General features: G+C 40.1%; 1 protein-coding gene across 10 annotated transcripts in view; it reads right to left on the reverse strand.

The window, feature by feature from the left end:
* LOC5573175 (protein kinase C and casein kinase II substrate protein 3) overlaps window positions 1–17,867 on the reverse strand; it is a 147,951-nt gene that overhangs the window by 22,221 nt on the left and 107,863 nt on the right. For 8 of the 10 annotated variants that reach the window (XM_021847582.1, XM_021847581.1, XM_021847586.1 and 5 more), the window contains 7 exons: window positions 14,677–14,786; window positions 7,642–7,790; window positions 7,370–7,561; window positions 6,959–7,306; window positions 5,998–6,108; window positions 5,215–5,447; window positions 4,980–5,155 (listed from right to left, as the gene is read on the reverse strand). In XM_021847582.1, the coding sequence (XP_021703274.1) occupies window positions 4,980–5,155; window positions 5,215–5,447; window positions 5,998–6,108; window positions 6,959–7,306; window positions 7,370–7,561; window positions 7,642–7,790; window positions 14,677–14,786 (1,319 nt within the window). The remainder of the gene's footprint in view (window positions 1–4,979; window positions 5,156–5,214; window positions 5,448–5,997; window positions 6,109–6,958; window positions 7,307–7,369; window positions 7,562–7,641; window positions 7,791–14,676; window positions 14,787–17,867) is intronic. The other 2 variants (XM_021847587.1, XM_021847588.1) reach the window with 2 other exon arrangements.

A 17,867-nucleotide genomic window follows, 5' to 3' on the forward strand; every position in this document is an offset into this window, starting at 1 on the left:
TACCATACAGTTGTTTTAAATTGTTGAAATAGACTGAAAAGCCAGAAAATTTTTCCAAAAGCTTTAACGAATAGGAACAGCAATGGAAGTCAACTATCGGAATGCAATTTAGTGCTAGATCCACAATATATTCATTTTCAGTTTTCATTTTGCAGCGTTTAGCGTCTCCTAGACGACCACGATATGGAGAATGCTAAACCGAAAACAGCGAAACGTAGGAATTTAGGCGAGGCCCTCGTTATCAAAACGGAGGAAGCGAAATACGCCGAGTTTCCGGAGGCGATGCGAAGCACGGAGAAGTTATCGCCATTGGGCGAAGATGTGAGGAGCATAAGGCGGATTAGGATTGGTGAATTGATCCTAGTCTTAAAGAAGGAAGTACTTGGCGACGATGTTGATGTAAGATCCCTGAATGCAGAAGCGATTCTCCAGTGTAAACATCTGGATGAGGTCACCGATGCAGCGGAGGTCTCGGCTGCTCTCAAAGAGCAGTGTGACATCAACGTAGCCAGTAAGGCCATCCACCTTAGAAAAGGCCCGCAGGGCACCCAGGCGGCAGCGATCAGACTGCCGGTCGCAGAGGCCAACAAAGCGAAGAACTTAGGCATACTCAAGGCAGGCTGGTCGGTTTGCCGGCTGAGCATACAACAGCCTCCTGAAGTTTGCTTCAAGTGTTTCGGGAAGGGCCATGAGTCGTGGAAATGCAATGGTCCCGACAGAAGTAAGATGTGCAGAAAATGCGGCACCGAAGGCCATAGGGCAAGCGATTGTAAGCAAATCGGTAAGTACCGAATATGCGTCGACAGAGCAGACAACGGACACTTAACGGGGGGACCCGAATGTCCGGGCACAAGCGGAGTGTCAAAGCAGCCAAAACGGAAGTTACACAGTTGTATTGAAACCATTGTGGTGCAGCCTAGCAGTCAGTCTCGGGAACGAAGACTGACGGGGTGTTACCATCGGACCCATACCGAATACCAGCCAACAACGGGAACTGGGTTGCGGCTAGGTCTCAACAGCTAGCAGCTATAGGGACGACAGAAGGATACCTAATTCAAGAAGTAGTCTCTATCTCAAATGACGGTTTTGCGATAGCAAAAATCAACGGCGTGTTCTATTGCAGTTTTTACGCACCCCTTAGGTAGTCGATTGAGGAATGTTCCTACATGGTCGACAGAATGATAGCCGAACTAGCTAATCGGCAGCCAGTAGTGATAGCTGGGGACTTTAATACATGGGCAGTGGAGTGGGGTAGCCGCTGCATCAACCAAAGAGGCCGAATAAAGGTAACACATGAGACCGTGTTATTTCCCCTATCTATTGTCTCACGCTAACAATTTCAATCAAAACTTTGCAGAAGCTAATCTCGAGTTTTAGTGATGCGCGAGTGTAACGCGCACGCACAGAAGCACAAAGAGAAGAACGTGGTGCAGCATTCAGAGAGGCAAAGCTAGCTCTCAAAAAGGAAATCAAGAGTCAAAAACGGGCATGCTTTGATAGTCTATGCCAGAGTGCCAACTTGAGTCTATGAGATGATGCCTACAGAGTGGAAATGGCTAAGACCAAAGGTGCCATAGCGCCCCAAGAGAAATCGACCGAGTTGCTGCGATCGATAATCGATGTACTCCTCCCACATCATCCCACAAGCCCATGGCCCCCAGCGCCGTATGCGGCAGATAAAAGAGAAAAAGTGGCGAGGGTGACGAACGAAGAGCTGGCAGAAGTCGTGAACAAATAATGTACCAGGACCCGATGATATCCCGAATGTTGCCGTAGAAGCGGCAATGAATGCGGATCCGGACATGTTCAGAACCTCGATTCAACGCTGGAACCAAGGAATCTTCTCGGATTATGGATGCGACAGAAATTGGTGCTACTACCAAAGCCGGGGAAACCACCAGGTGACCCATCGGCGTATATACATATCTGTCTACTAGATACGACGGGCTATTTTTTGGAGATGTTCAACAGTCAGATTGGATTCAGGAAAGGTAAATCTACTTCGGACGCTATCCAGTCGGTCGTTCAGACAGCTGAAGTGGCAATCGAGCATAAAAGGAGCGGCATTCGTTACTGCGCGGTTGTCACTCTGGATGTGCAGAATGCGTTCAACAGCGCAAGCTGGGAAACGATAGCCCACGCACTTTATAGCCACAAGGTACCTGTGCAGTTGTGTAAGCTTCTACAGAACTATGTTGATGATAGGATTCTGGTGTATGACATAGAGGATAGGCAGAAAAGTGTTCGAATTACCGCAGGAGTATCTCAAGGTTCAATCCTGGGTCCGATGTTATGGAATGCGATGTACGATGACGTACTGAGGCTGCCCTTCCGACGGATGGTAAGATTGTTGGCTTCGCCGACGACATCACTCTAGCGGTCTCGGCGAATCGATAGTGGAAGTAGAGTTGACAGCTGCGCACTTTATTTGCATACTTGAGGAATGGATGAAGCCTCGAAAACTAGGACTGGCCCGTCACAAGACTGAGGTGGTGGTGGTCACCAATCGCAGGTCCGAGCAACGGGCGTTTATTTCGGTAGGTGGTTGCACCATAGAGCCCAAGCGATCTCTTCGGCGTCTTGGGTAATGATCGATGACAAGCTTCGCTGGCAACGTTGAATATGCCTGTTAAAGGTCATCTACGGCTATAGCTACGCTATCGAGGATGATGTCTAGCAGCCCTGCTGTAATTGCCAGCAAACGCAAGCTCCTGGCAAGCGTGGAGCTATCCATACTAAGGTATGGAGGACCAATCTGGTCAAAAGCGCTTAGAACGAGCAGAAACCTAAAGCAGCTGGAAAGCACGTACAGGATAATATGCTTAAGAGTAGCAATCGCATACGGAATGGTATCTAAAGATGTCGTTTGCATCATAGCCGGGATGACGCCCATCGGACTCATCATTCAATGCTTCAACCAAAGAAGTACCAGAGGAGTTTTCAACGCGAAAGAGGTTGGCTGCAGGAATGGGATAACTTCACTAAAGATAGATAGACCCATCGGTTGATACCAAATGTGTCGGATTGGTATAAAAGAAACCATGGGGAAGTGAAATTCCCCCTAAGGCAGTTTCTGTTAGGACATGGTTGCTATAGGCAGTACCTGCATAGGTTCCGGCACTCAGAATCTCCTGCGATCGCATGCTCGCTACATGCAGAGGGGATGGGTCTACCACAAAAGGCCGAAAGCATAAAAGGCCGAAACATACAAAAGGCCGAATCACAAAAGGCCGAACCACAAAAGGCCGAATCACAGAAGGCCGAATCACAAAAGACCGAATCACAGAAGGCCGAAATTTTAAAATAAATTTTAGTGAAAGCCACAAACATTCAGCACATTTTTCTACAATATTATGGACATTTTACAGAAGGATAAGCAGGACAAGATGCACTAGCTGAATAAGAGTGTATGGTTAGTGTTTTTTGGGTGTGTCAGCTGGTCTATTCTTAGCTGACACACCCAATATAAATTTTATTGAAGCTTAAGTAGTCGTGCTAAGTGTAAAAATCTCGCGAAAACTGGAACGGTATACAGTGCCTGTTCGATTTTGGCAACATGCCAAAAATTTTCATGTTGCCTAAATTCAACCGTTCCAAAATTTAATGATTGTTTTTTATTGAAACTTGTATCACCGTGATAATGACCACGAATTAAATTTACCTATTTTGAATATGGTAAGCCTTAAGAAGGCTCACAGAAACATTGAATGCACAGGTTTCTTCCGGAATAGATACCGTAAGGTGGTTCCGGGGAAAAAAAGGTATGAGGCCAGAGGTAATGTCTGTGCATTCTGTACACCACTTGCAAAGGAAATCTATTATGTTTCTCACCAAAAACCTTGCCAGTAATTAATACATAGGTATCTTGAACTTTGAACCTGCACAATAATTTTTGTTGTGCACCTCATGACTAAATTTACTAGAAGACGGGGTTGGTGGTCTGATGGCTACCGCTTCTGCTTCATATGCAGAAGGTCATGGGTTCAATCCCAGGCCCGTCCCTTTCCTCGTACTTTGTAGTTGTATATCTCTCACTTGCTTCTATCTTCCATTCTAAATATATCACACTCAAACTATTCGTTCATAGCAAACGCTAAAACCAGAGACGGACAAGAAACCGTTTCCCTAACGCTTCCTACTTCCACGCGCACGCCTTTCTTACGCCTGATACATAGGCAGTCTGCTAACCACAAAAGCAAACCTCTCTGCCATGCCTTTCCCCCGATCCATACACTCCCGCATGAACTGACGTGGATGCAGTGGAATATACGGTCTACGTGGGAGTCAGTTCAATGCATCATCAATTCCTCCCCCTTCCCCTCATTGGTCTGCATTCTGACGTGGCAGGTGCCATTGTTGCCTAAAAATAGAAGATCACCAGCACTTATACACTGAGGATGCCTGTTAGTCCCAAGCAGTCATTCGGTTGGTTCCTTGTGTAAGTGCAGCTGATCTGGCGATACTGGAGTGCATCCACGGGCGGCCAATCAAGCTCAAGCTCAAGCTCAAGCACCTCATGACTAAATTTACTAGTTTCACCTATAATGTTTCCAAACAAACCGCCTGTTCTTATGTTCGAAATACGGATTTCCCAGTGTGTTCTACAGTTTTACAGGTCATTCGGATTTCCCTTTTTTTTTCGCTTTTCCCGGATGGATGGACACCCTGATGCAATGTTTAGTTTTTCAGTAGTTGTTAAATAAAAGTCACTGAACCATTCAAAAACGGAATACTTCAAGTATCGTTTGGAGACCATAAAAATGATTTAAATGAAAAAGGTTTGGTGCCAATAATGTGTTTCAAATTTCTGTAATTTTTAACCTTGAGTTTAGGTCAAAACATCACGTGGTACGCCAGGAATAGAAGACATTCCCTGAGAATCCCAGTTTTTTTTCTATATTGAAGGATTATTTTGATGATCCTAGATTGTATCACCTTGTGCTACAATATTAAATTGCATGTGCCATGCTAATACATACCCATTTTGAATGTCAGCTCATCGCTTTCCGCACCTTCGTAGTCGTACAGAGCCTTAACCGGAACGCCAGGTTCGCCATTGTCCACCAGAATGTTGTCCGCTCCATCGCCTTCATCCCATTCTTCCTCCTCGTCGAAAGGATTTTGTGAATCGTTGGCTTTTCCGTTGGTGCCATTCCTGCAAACAAGATGGGCTTTGAACAAAAATCTTAAGAACCAAGTAATAGTACGACTTACGTTACGACGGTCGCTCCCCCAACCATACGTGCCGGTGAAGTCCTCGTCGGAGTAGTCGCCGGATCGCTGTTCTTCATCGAGGCGCTTTCCGACTTGGGCGATTCCTGACTAGGCGTGGTGGCCCTCTGCGTACTGCCATTGTTGGCATTGCTATTCGAATTACTAATACTGAGCGATGCTGAAGTGCGGTTTATGCTGTTCTTGTTATTGTTACTAGCTGGCGGGGGATATTCCTGTTGAGAGTCATTCCACACGTAGTAAAGAAAAGTTATGGATTAATGTAACGCCAAGTTTGGATCTTTAAAAGTGCGAGCTAGCTTTTTTTCGGCTTCTACTGAACAATGGCATTTATCTACTCATTCAACGCCAAACGACACTACACTACATCAAACTAATTGCGAGTTGAAACGTACATCGTGCATCTATTCCAGATGCACAATGGCTAATGGCTGACGATGAAAACAACAGAAATTCGCTTTGCAAACGATATTAGACGAACAAAATACTACTGAAAACTATATAAAAGCATGCAAATGGGGTATTCAGCGTAACCTGCTTAAGTGATGAAATTCCTCACCAAAAGAACTAACCTACTTTTACTAACCAAAAATCTACAAATTCAACTGATTATGATAGTACTCTACTATTGTTCCTTAATCGAAAACAAATCAATCTAAACAACATTCTAACGAACAAAAATGGTGCCTGCATTGCTCTATTGGTGTGCAAAATGTACATTGTGAAGTGTGAAAAAATAAAACGAAAAATGAAAGAAGAAATTACATGCAAATCTTCGGCAACGGGTCGCTGATGAATGAGCGTTATCGGCGCAGCGGGTAAAGCTTCTTTCGACTTGATTCCCTTGGCAATGTCGCGGAATTCTTCCGTGTACTCCTGCAAGTATAGATGGCGGTTTCGGTTGGCGGTTCGTACCGTTTAACACGTTTTCAACAATTTTGTCTTATTTATAATTTGGAAATTTTGAAATTTGTTTTTACCAATATTTCGATTAAAGATTTACTTATACAAAGTAGCTTCAGATGCAGGAGAAAAGTTTTTACTGCTGTTGCAGCGGAATTTGAAGCATATGAGAATGTTAGTAAGCGTTTTTTATTTTTTATTGGCGGAGATTACAAATTCGTTCGTGGGGTATGATTGATATTCTGTTTTATTCTGTGAATTCTGTGATACAGTTATATCGACGCTCAGATTTGTTTTTTATGGAATATCTAAAAATCAAAACTGTACTCTGGAAAATGTATTTAATTTTAACTCCAACTTTCAAATATTTGTATTGTACTGCCTTGTCTTGGAAATAGGAATTTGGTGAAATTCGCCAGAGTTTTGATGAATTGTTGATAGCAAGTTCCAAATGTATCGTTCTCCTAATTTTCATACTTTTGCTCTTATAAAAATTTAATGGTTTAAACTCATTGGCATTTCTTCATGTACAACAGTTAGAATGTTACATGTTAGAATACAAATCGAAAATCAAACAAACAAAAGTCTCATTCCAAATCAGAATTGAACCGCTCAAATGTGATGGTGAATTGTTCACGATTCGTTCGCATCACATAAAGTCATGCCATTCGAAAGTAGAACGTAAAAAAATATAAAACAGAAATATCACTTCGGGGAAAACAGGATTCCATAGGGTAACGTTTAGAAGGCATCTTAAAACGTTAGAATCAGCATGCGTAAGCGCGTAGATTTAGGTTTAAGCAGAAAAAAAGCTTTAACTTACCACGAACGTTGGCCAACTCATACCCATATTGACGCCGTGATTGTTCGACCACCACTTGAGGTCCTTCAGGTGGTCGGCATTGTTCACGGTGTGATGGAACTCCTTGTAGATCTGCGGTAAGCTCGGATCCTCGGAAATATTTAAACACTTGTGTATCGAAAATAGCACATTTTTGAAGAAACGTAACCTGGTCTCCTCCATCTCTTGGCACTTGATAAACACCGACGTCATGTCCTCGATGTAGACGGGGTTGTATTTGTTGATTTCCTGCAGGGCTTGGTCGTACCGTTCTCGGCACTTGTTCACCTCGTCCTTGGTGCGTGCCGTTCGGTCCTGCATCTTCTTCAGCTGAAATCGTAAATTTAATTAGTGACCAGTTAACCTAAACACGGACGGACGCAAATTTCATACAACCTGATCATTGGACAGTGACGAATCGCTCGAGGCATTACGTTCCTGGTTGGCAGCGGACCGTTCCGTCTTACAAGCAGCATGGTAGTCGGCTTTGCACTTTTCCACCTTCGTTAGATGCTTCGCCCAGGGTTTCTGTGCCTTCTTGAACTGGTCTTCCATTTCCTTTCGCTCCTTGATTTGCATCATCGTCTGGGAAAGAAATGACGGCAATAAGGGAGAGTAGTATTAATCTAGTTGCTAATTGGATTACATGTGGGATGTCCCTTTACCTTGTGGTAATTATCCTTCTGCCATGCTTTGATTTGATGCATCACGTCAGTGCAGAGGTTTTCCTTAACTTTCAGGTGGAGGTCAGAAAGTCGATCCGCTTCGGTAAGGATTCCCTTCCATGCCGCTTCAGTTGTACCGTATTCCGGGCCTGTGTGGATGGTTTGAATAATACACAATCAATTGAATACCTTAACGTATGCGAACGCATTAGCAGTCGAGTGAGGGGAGTTGTTTGCTAAATTAATTAAAGAAAATTAATTGAGGTTGACCGGAACTTTTCTTAGGCTAGACCCTCAGACGTAAAGTCCACGGATACAAAGCAAATTCACGTCTGGGTTCGTTTCCCCGTCGGTTTAGTATCAACTTGAAATGGGATTTTTTTGACTTCCCTGGTCATAGAGTATTATCGTGCCAGCCATATGTTATATGAATGCGAAAGTGTAACCACGGCAAGAAAACTCTCACTTAATAACTGCGGAAGAGCATCTAGAACCCTAAAATTAGAAGTAATCTCTGTCCCAATGGGGCCGTAATGCCAAGAAGAAGAAGAAGAAGAAACATTGTGAATGATCATGTTTCGATAGCAGACTAAAACAAAAAAGGACATAAATTGTAAATTTCCAGCAACTTGTCATTTTAAATGGATCATTAAAATAATCAAAACGGCTGCTTTGGAAGTGGAAAATAGCGCCGCCGTAGTCTTGTTTGTTTGAGTTATAGGGGAACTGGGTGTATAATGCACAAGCAAATTCTAAATACTGTTCCTGATAAGATTCTCGATGATTTTTTGCTGGCCAGATCCGTAATGGATTCCTAGCTTGATCTTTCTAGATAAGACGCAAAATCTATTGTAGATTCTCAACAAAATCCCTATTGAAATGATTTTTAAATTCTGTATGTGATTTTACTAGCTGTTTTAAGGAGATAGATGCTTGATGGATTCAGAGATTACAAGGTGACTTCAAGTTTTTTTGTGCTAAGGTTTAGGACATCCTTGGTAGATTTATAACAAGATCATTTGATTCTTGATAAGAGTTTTCTGGATAGATTCCAGGCTAGATTTAGGTTATATGTACCCGTTCTTATTTAATGCAAATCTACAAAATCGTGTTTTGAAACCAAAAAATAGCTGCATTGTTCGTAGTAATATATTTTACTGTTTTAAAAGAAAAAGTTTTTAATTTTAAAAGCACGTTTTTAATGAAAAAACCCTTATTTCTACTAATCTTAATGTGTTATTATGATTATAAAGTTTTGACACTTCTCAGCAAAAAAAAAAAGTTGAAATTTTCACCTTTCTCCGGGGTCGGTTTGTTATTGTTGTCTGTATGCCAAAGGGGATTAAGCTCTGTGGATCTCATTTATCAATTTTTCTTATCCTAATGAATCTGCTGGATGAGCTTCTCAGTTGTGGTGGTTCAGGATCCGTCTCACTATACTGCAGGTTCCAGGAATCACCGCTCTTTGGATGTTGGTCCTTCTTCAATTCCAACAAAAACAAAACAACAAAATTTTTGAAACTATCACCGAAAATCGACTTGTGCACTCCCATAGTTTGTATTCCATGTGAAAAAAGTGTTGAATTTATCCTTAAAAAGCGTATTGGAGGACTTAAACTTTAATCAACTCGTGGGGCAAAACGGCCACTCCACTCTAAGTTGCAGGAATCCGAGGTATTTATATGTTTCGCTTTCAACCATATTCCGAATCCGACGATAGCACTTTGTACAAACTTGAAAGGCAGGTTATTGATCTGTACTTCGCTGGGTCAGCTGTGTTTTGGTCCTTTGGCAGAAGATATGTGACACCCCTGATAAAGAATTCCGGTAGCTGCGTTGGGTCTCCTTGTACCGTATTGAAGCATTCCACCATCCGCACATGGATAGTTGTATGTTTTTTATACGAAAAATTTTGCACCAAAGCCAGGTCCTGATGCAGCCCAATTCCTGGTATACCAGGTAGCCTCATGTCCACGACCGCGGCCATGTCTCCAATTCCATTACATTGTCTCTTTTCTTCTGCTAACCATATCGCCGTTGTGTTCAGTGGGGTTCTCCCATAAATTGGCCCAAAATTATGTAACGTCGCCAATCTCCGGAAGTCTCTCGCCAAAGTCGATCTTGTCATTCCGGATGCGGTTGTAGAACACCCATCCGGTTTTGTTCCTTCCGCTTCGAACATTCTTCATAACGTCGCAATCGTTTGGCAATAGCACTCAACATGGTGTCGAGGACCTCAGTAATGTCGACTTCTCTGAGAACTCGGAGCTCTGCGTGCCTAACAATTTCAGCAACATGACGAACTAGCCTCGTTGATCGATTCCCCTGCTTGTACTGTGTTAATCGACCAACTCTTGACCGCAGTTTCGCGATCCAACTCTCAGGCACTAAGTCGCTACAAGCTCTGCTTACGCTATAGTGATCTGGTAATAGCGTTTTCCCAAACAGATTAACATTGAATCAGGAGAAATCTACAGGGTGGCCACCAATTAACATTGAATCAGGAGAAATCTACAGGGTGGCCATTAAAAATCCGTTATGAAATTCCCGCTTTTTCCCGATTTTCCCGGTATAATTTTCAAAATTTTTCAGGTTTTTTATTGATGGGTCCGAACGCACAAAAATAACCCATTAATCGGTTTTTTAGTTGAACATACCTAAAAATTGTACTTTAAGCTTTTAAACGGTATTTTTAGGTGATTTTTCCGTCCAATAAGAAACAAATAATATACGTAGAAGATTGACATGTGTTTTTTTTTGGCTCTCGTACAATTAGTATGGAATGAAAATTGTTGAAAAAACTTAAAAGTCGTTTTTCTCAAAAGTGGGATTCTATCACTTACACCCCATTGCTGCTATTCTTGGCGCTTTTGATTCACTTGAACATTTATTGCGGCGCTCATTTCAAATCCACATCCAGCGGCGGCGGTAACGCGCAGAAGATATGCGCGCAATTCAAACGCAACGTCAAAACTCAAGTAGGCTTGGATTTTTTTGTTCTTCAAAGATGCAAATGTTTCAAATTTGCTAAATCTGAAACATTTGAGGATTTTTATTATCACTGCGACGGTATATCGACATTTTCAAATTCGCATTTCCTATTTTCTCAACTTTCTTGGAGGATTTCGAAAAATGTTATTCAACTCAAACACGTCGGAACTCTTGAGGAAAACAAAAGTGAAAGGATTGTTCAAATCATTCGTCCCGTTCTCAAGCCAACTCGTGACATACAAACACCATTCCATTTTTAATTTAAATACCTAGATATGTCTCTTTTGTGCATCATATTACCCTATTTAAAGTATTTCAATGTTGAGTGTTTCTTCTTTTATTTCTTCATAAATATGGAGACTTCACTAAAGCAAATATGTTTAAGGTGAGGATGGAACAAAGCCGCTCTAAACTAAAATACTAAAATAACTAAAGAAAACTATGAATCAAAAATGTTTGAGTGCTTAAATCTTCTGGTAAAAGTTTCAGAACTCTGAGTCAGATAAGTTAAAGTAAAAATTAAGCCCTGTTAGTAAGAGAAAAAAATCATAAAATATTTCGAAACATTACCAACCAACTTTAGTGTAGCAAACTAGACTATTTCTACAAGAAAATCATGTTTGAAACCTATCTATCCAAGATAACAGATGGCAATATGATCAACCATATCAACTTTCTAAAACTTATTTTTAATGGTTTGTAGATTTAGAGCTTGAAGATGTTCATTCAATATGATTTTACCGGTGACCATCTCAAATTCCCGTTTTTCCCGTCTTTTTCCCGATGGATTCAAATTCCCGTCTTTTTCCCGTTTTTCCCGGTTCGGTGGCCACCCTGTATAATGCAAAATATGATTTTATTAAAATCCTGGGCATTTTCTCACAAGATCCAAGATTCTAGATTTTTCAATATATTCTGAACTGTGTTATTATTTGATTTTGAAAGGAACTCTCGCAATATGGTGCACAATGCTTAGCATCAATTATCTGTTTTTCGATTAATTGAAATTTACTTTATTCACAGAATTTTGTCAGATTTTATTAATTTCATTTGCTGACTTAAAAATGTGACCCGCGACACAAAATTGTTTCTGTGATTTGGCCCACCGTTCAGAAAGGTTGGGCAGCCCTGCTCTATGCCCAGGGAAGTCAATTAAATTTCTATGAAAAGATCCTAGACCAACCAGGAATCGAACTCAGACACTTTTAGCATGGCATTGGTTTGTTGCCGTAGACTTTACCACTAGGTTGATGAAGGCTCAAAATCATGAATATGATACTGCCAAGATCATCCAAATTATCATCAAGTATAATTATTGAAAATCTACGTGATCCACAGGGCCTTGTGTGTAAAGCATTTTTTCGTAAAAGTACAAGCTAATGGCAGTGAACCCAGCATATAAAAGGAGGATAAAGCTGGAAGTTGTACTTATACATTGCAAGACTGTCGGATAGCAACGTTGCAAAGGTTCCAAGATGCATAAATTATAATGTGCAAAAATGGTAATGAAAATTCATATTTTTTTATTCCATCAATGTTGAGGTAGATTTTCTTGTGATTGTAAAGTTATAATTAAACAGTGTTTCATTGACGAGTTTTAGAAGGAAATTCCCCAAAGTTCACATCGTCATCTAAGAGTTTATATTGGATAAGTCCCCTTTTCCGAGGTGGTCGTCACGCAATAGGGAACCAATGATTACCACGCAACAACCTATTTCAACGATTGCGGTCACCTTCTGGTCATCAAGTTCCTCCGCGAAAGCACCCCAGTCACAATAAGTGGGTACAACAAGTTCGAATGCGTCATCGCAGAAATCTCGCTTAACATGTGATAACGCTCTAAAAGCCGTAGGTAACCACGTACAAATGAATGAATGAACATCCAAACTATGAATCAATGCACGAGTTCACTAATTTGACGTTAGAGCGGTGCCGAATTCACTGGTTGCCATGGTCTCATTAATAAAACGGCACCGCAAAAACGTCAAATAGTGAACCCGTGCATAGGTCCATAACCCTTGGTGAATAGAGTGATCTATTCGTTGATCAATAACATATAAATACATTCATATACTCAGAAACGATTTGCTACACACGTGGCTACCAACGGCTTTTAGAACCTTATCATAACTTAAGAGAGAAATGTAATCCAGAGAGACGTCCAGTACCATCCGAGCTCTTATACAACAATACAGTTCATACGCAGCAATAGCAATCGCACGGCCGGATGATGGGGAAAATGATAAATTGCAATCATTCGGACAAACCAATGAAGCGCATAGTTGCTTCGCTTCATCCAATCCAGCCCCCAAGCTCTCGTTTGCCGGTCGAGTCAGTTTGATACGTGTCAGCGCAAATGTTACAGTCGTTGCTTGCAGTTTACAAATTGCGATCTATTTATAAACGATGTGACTCTGGGTATTTATCATTTGAGCCGGCCCACATCTGGCGCACAATAAGCGTCTATTGGAGCTCTGGGGTTTGTTTACCTTTGGTCTCTTAGATAGGGCAGTAGTTGGTATTATTTCTGATATACACTTTTCATCACATGTGTCCATCTCTAGCTCCTACTTTGTATAGCTCATTCAATCGATCAACAAAGTTCATTCTACCAAAAGATGATAAGCGACCCGTTTACGTTTGATACCACCTGATTGTTTCTACTAGCGGCAAATATGTACATACATGACATCACCCTTAGCACGTGAGACGTCGATAGCTTCGCGCGCTGTTCGGAATAATCCTCTTGAACATTTTTGAGCAATTAGCCACCTCGCGCTGATTGATTGAATGCAGGGTCAGTTTCAGGGCAGGTCTTCTAATTTTAATCAGATTGTGCTGTTTCTATTTGTGAGGGTTCTAAGGCATTGTAGGATTGAATGCAACGAACCAGCCGATATTCAAGCAAGACTTTCAACTACTATTCTACGATGTTATTAAGATATAAGAACTAGGTAATTTCTCTGGTTGAAGAACTGAATCGCTTTGCCAAAAACTCCTAAGAAAAGCTGTTCTTCATTATTTTTCGCATAACAAAAATCCTAATTTCTATGAACAAAAATGATGTTGGCAACCTTCGTTATTCTACTGGAGGTAGAGCCTCAAAACTACTAATAATATTCTACTAATTTCAGTCTCTAGGTCACTACTCTAGTGATTTATCCTTTTATGGCCAAACAAGTAGAGTAAAAAAACGTGTTTAATATTGGTATAGATTACTAAGGAAACTATATTTGTATAAATAAGAGCTAAATCGTGTGTTTTAACTGCATTCTGAAGTATAAACTTTGATTGAAAAATCATACGAAAATTATGTTACTCGCTAACGACTTGTACCGCTAAAATTAAACCTTAGAATACATTTGATCCGGGCCTGTACTACTCTGGCGCTACCACTGCAGTCTCAAGTCTGAGCTTCTACGAAGCTACACTGCAGCAGTAATCTTCAGCTGTATGGCAAGAATTTATTAACGTTTTATTTTATTTATTTCCAACACGCGAATGATGCGCCATGTAGTCGTAACATCACTAGGGGGAATGTGCCGGGATTGGAAACAACAATAACAACGTAAAAGGTCGTTTGTTGCTATCATCATCATGACGGCGCGGCTCACGCCGTACACATTCAGGGACATAGAGCAACACGATATCGCCACCGCAAAGTGGGGTTTAAAGCTCCAATGTATGATGGACCGAATGTGTGGTCTGATGCAGTTTTTGGTGACTGGTCAAGTGATGACCGTGACTTTGGTTGGGTCATACTAGTTATACACATGACCATTTACTTGCTCTACTAAAATAGCGATATTGGGTATTTCCTTTACAAATGGACATTTTTGAAAAGCATTGAGTGCGGTAACGCAAATAAAAGTGAGGATCTGCGTCAAACCGTGACTTCATTACACTTTTTCCTTGATCTGTGAGGATGACGAATCTGCGTATTTATATTTGCATCATTGCACTTTTCAATCGCATCCGAAAAATCCACTAGCGTAAAAACTGCATAATGAAAACTTCCAATGCTTTCGCTGTCGGTGTACTTACCTTTTTCAATCAGTTCGCCCCACTTTTTCGACCAGGCCTTCAGGTTTTTGGCGTATCCTTTCTCGATTTCCGCCCGTTCCTGTATCAACGTTTGCAGGTCTGTGCATAATCTGGAATGGAGGAGAATGGAAAAATTCCAACGATAAGCCTAAATAACAACAACGACAAGCAATCTATCAGTCAATTCGATCAATCAATCATAGCTTCCCCAATAAAGGTGTGATGTTGGAGCCAAATACAAGTCGCGTTCATATTCGGAATAACGGTTTGAACGAGCACTCAATAAGATTTCAGTATGTTATCCCGTCGCAAATATATGTGTCGTAGTGGCGGTATGATAAGCAATTGATTCCATAGTACCTATTCGGGATGCAAATGAAGTACCTTTACGGGGTAAAATCGGATCAACGGATCTTTGTACTGCAGATACGAGGACAATTCTTCAATTACAACTACTAAAACACAGCCGACGATCTGAAAAATGAGTTTTATATTAAACTAGTGGTCCCGGCAAACTTCGTTTTGCCATCAAGTAGGCTGTTGAAAACCGCTACGAATCGTCTCATACAAAATGACAGTTCCGTTCACTCTCGTTTTTTCGACTTTCCCGGTGAATATCCTGGAACTTTTATACACACAAACACGTCGGAACCCTTAACGAACAAAATGGAGAAAGTAGCATCAAAATCCGCTGACCCGTTCGTAAGCCATTTCGTGACATACAAACACCATTCCATTTTTATTTATATAGACTAATCTGAAAAGAATGAAAGATAGGACTCGTTTCTGTCGATGCCCAAATGGCCTTACCAAAAATCTCATATTTAAAAGTGACCAGAAACTCTTCTATTTTAAGAACCTGTGTCGATAATGATCATTGGGCCAGTAGCGTAGCTAGGAGGGTGCGGTGGGTGCGGTCCGCACCGGGCCCCGAGATCATAGGGGCCCCAAAATTGCAGTGCGGATTCCTCATAGCATTGAAAGTTCGACCTAGCTTGACAATTTGTATGTTCTCAAACTAAAAATTAGTATAATAAGCATAGGTTTTGAAGGAGATTTGGATCAGCCCTTATTTTAAATACTTAATGGCTAGATTTAGAACCAGCAGAGGGCCCAGAGAGATCGTCGTATCGGGCCCCCCATTCTAGGGGCCTCCACAAATATTTGTTGTTGTTAAATCGATTGGGCGCATGAAAGAACTGAGCCTTCGAAAAGGGCTGCGTTTAGCTAATCCTCATGTGGATACTTAAGTAGGCTCAGATACCTTTTTTTAAATGTCGAGGCTAATTACGACTTTGGATTTATAAATATTTACTTCATGAATTTTGATTTTTAATTAAATGTACCTTAGTTTGTTGGCCTCCAAAAATCTGGAGCATTGGTGAGCTTTGAGCTTGAGGCAACAAAAATTCCTTTTTTTATTTGATCATCCAAAAATACTTACCAAAAATAATCTGAATTAATTCTCGGGTGGCTTTAAATAATTATTCAGGATATTTCTTTTAAAAAATCTCCTGGTTATTTATATGAAATTATTCAATGAATTTTACCAATTTTTTTGTAAAACTCATTTTGAGAACCCTCAAGGTTTCGTAATATTTCTTCCAAGAATTTGTTTAGAAATTCTTTCAGGATTTTTTACAGAAATTTTAACTGGGTTTCTTCAGAATAAACATTAGCAACAAATTCAGGGATCTTTTTCCAGTGCTATCATGTAAAGAACATGCTGAGCAATGCAACCTGGAATTTTTCAATTATATCTGAAAGAATTGCTTCGGGCGTAAAACCACTATAAAATAGCTAGTAATAATCGTTTTGGCTTTCCGATATGGGCGTCAATTAATTAAGGGGTTTTAAAAATTGCCTCAGAGATTCCGAAAATGATTACACTGACTTTTTGAAGGATCCTGAAAGATTGCATATAGGAATCGTTCAAGGAATTTATCAAGGTTTCAGCCAAGAATTTCATTGAGGGGACTTTTAAGCATTTTCCCCTAAAAACAACTGAAGGGTTTTCTTGGCGTACCCTTGGTCAAGCCCGAGATTTTCCCGAGTACTTCTTTACCAATGCAATGACTCTAAGGAATCTTCCACGAATTATACCTTTTTAAATATACCCATAAAGATTTAACTGAGGACTTTTTTTTGGTATTCATAATAGAAGTTTGCGAGAATTCCTCAGATGATTGGAAATCTTTTTGGATTTGTCCTTCATTCCCTGGGAGCCCTTCTTCATTACTATAGGGTGTCCGTAAAGTACAAAACAAAATATGTGAAAGATTATTTCTCATTTAAAACAATAAAAATCTATGTCGATGTATGTATTTTAACCCTCTAATACCCAACCCCGCCTTTAGACGGGGTACACTTTGGAATTTTGTGTATATTTTCGTAGCTCGGAAATCAAAATGATTTTATTTTTGGCTTACACCTTGACTCATAACACGCATATGAGGAAAGTTTTTTATGACTTTTGAAACTTTTTTGTATATTTGAAAAATTGTATTCTTATATAACCTACAAATGCCTGGGGTTTATTTAACGTGAAATATGAAAAATATTATCTTTTATATTTTTATACTATTAACCTATAACAGAAGAAGAGCTTGGTGGTACTAAAATAATTTCCAACCTGTTTTTCCGTTAATTACACGGAAAATAAAGAAAAATCAGAAAAATATTTAAAATTTATAAGTACCATAAAAATAAGAATTTTATAATTGCCAAAAATAAGTTACTAGAAAAGACTTCAATAAAAAATGAAAAAGGATAAAGATGTTCAAAAATAAAAATTATAAAATTCAAAAACCAAAATTCATAGATTTGCGAAAAAAAAATAAATCATTGCCCAAAACGATTTTAGATACCTCAAAATGATATTTAGATCGAAAATAAAAATTTAGGTTTCAGAGGGTGATATATCTATGAAACAGCAAAAAATACAATGATGGGTAATTTCAAAATTATTGCTTTTTACTGAGATAATCAAATTGAAATTTATTGGGGACATCTTTTTGAGGGGTCCTAGCCATATTAGATATAATTTTTATAAGATGAGTTCAAATATTCTTTTTATGATTGAAATTTTCTGCAGAATCTTGGATGTATGATAGACTGGAAACAGAAAATTGTTCAGTTTAGGATAGATGTACCAATAGTGGAGGTACTAAGCACGATTGAACTTCATTTAA

This window comes from Aedes aegypti, chromosome 2, assembly GCF_002204515.2.
Source record: "Aedes aegypti strain LVP_AGWG chromosome 2, AaegL5.0 Primary Assembly, whole genome shotgun sequence".
Classification (NCBI taxonomy): Eukaryota; Metazoa; Arthropoda; class Insecta; order Diptera; family Culicidae; genus Aedes; species Aedes aegypti.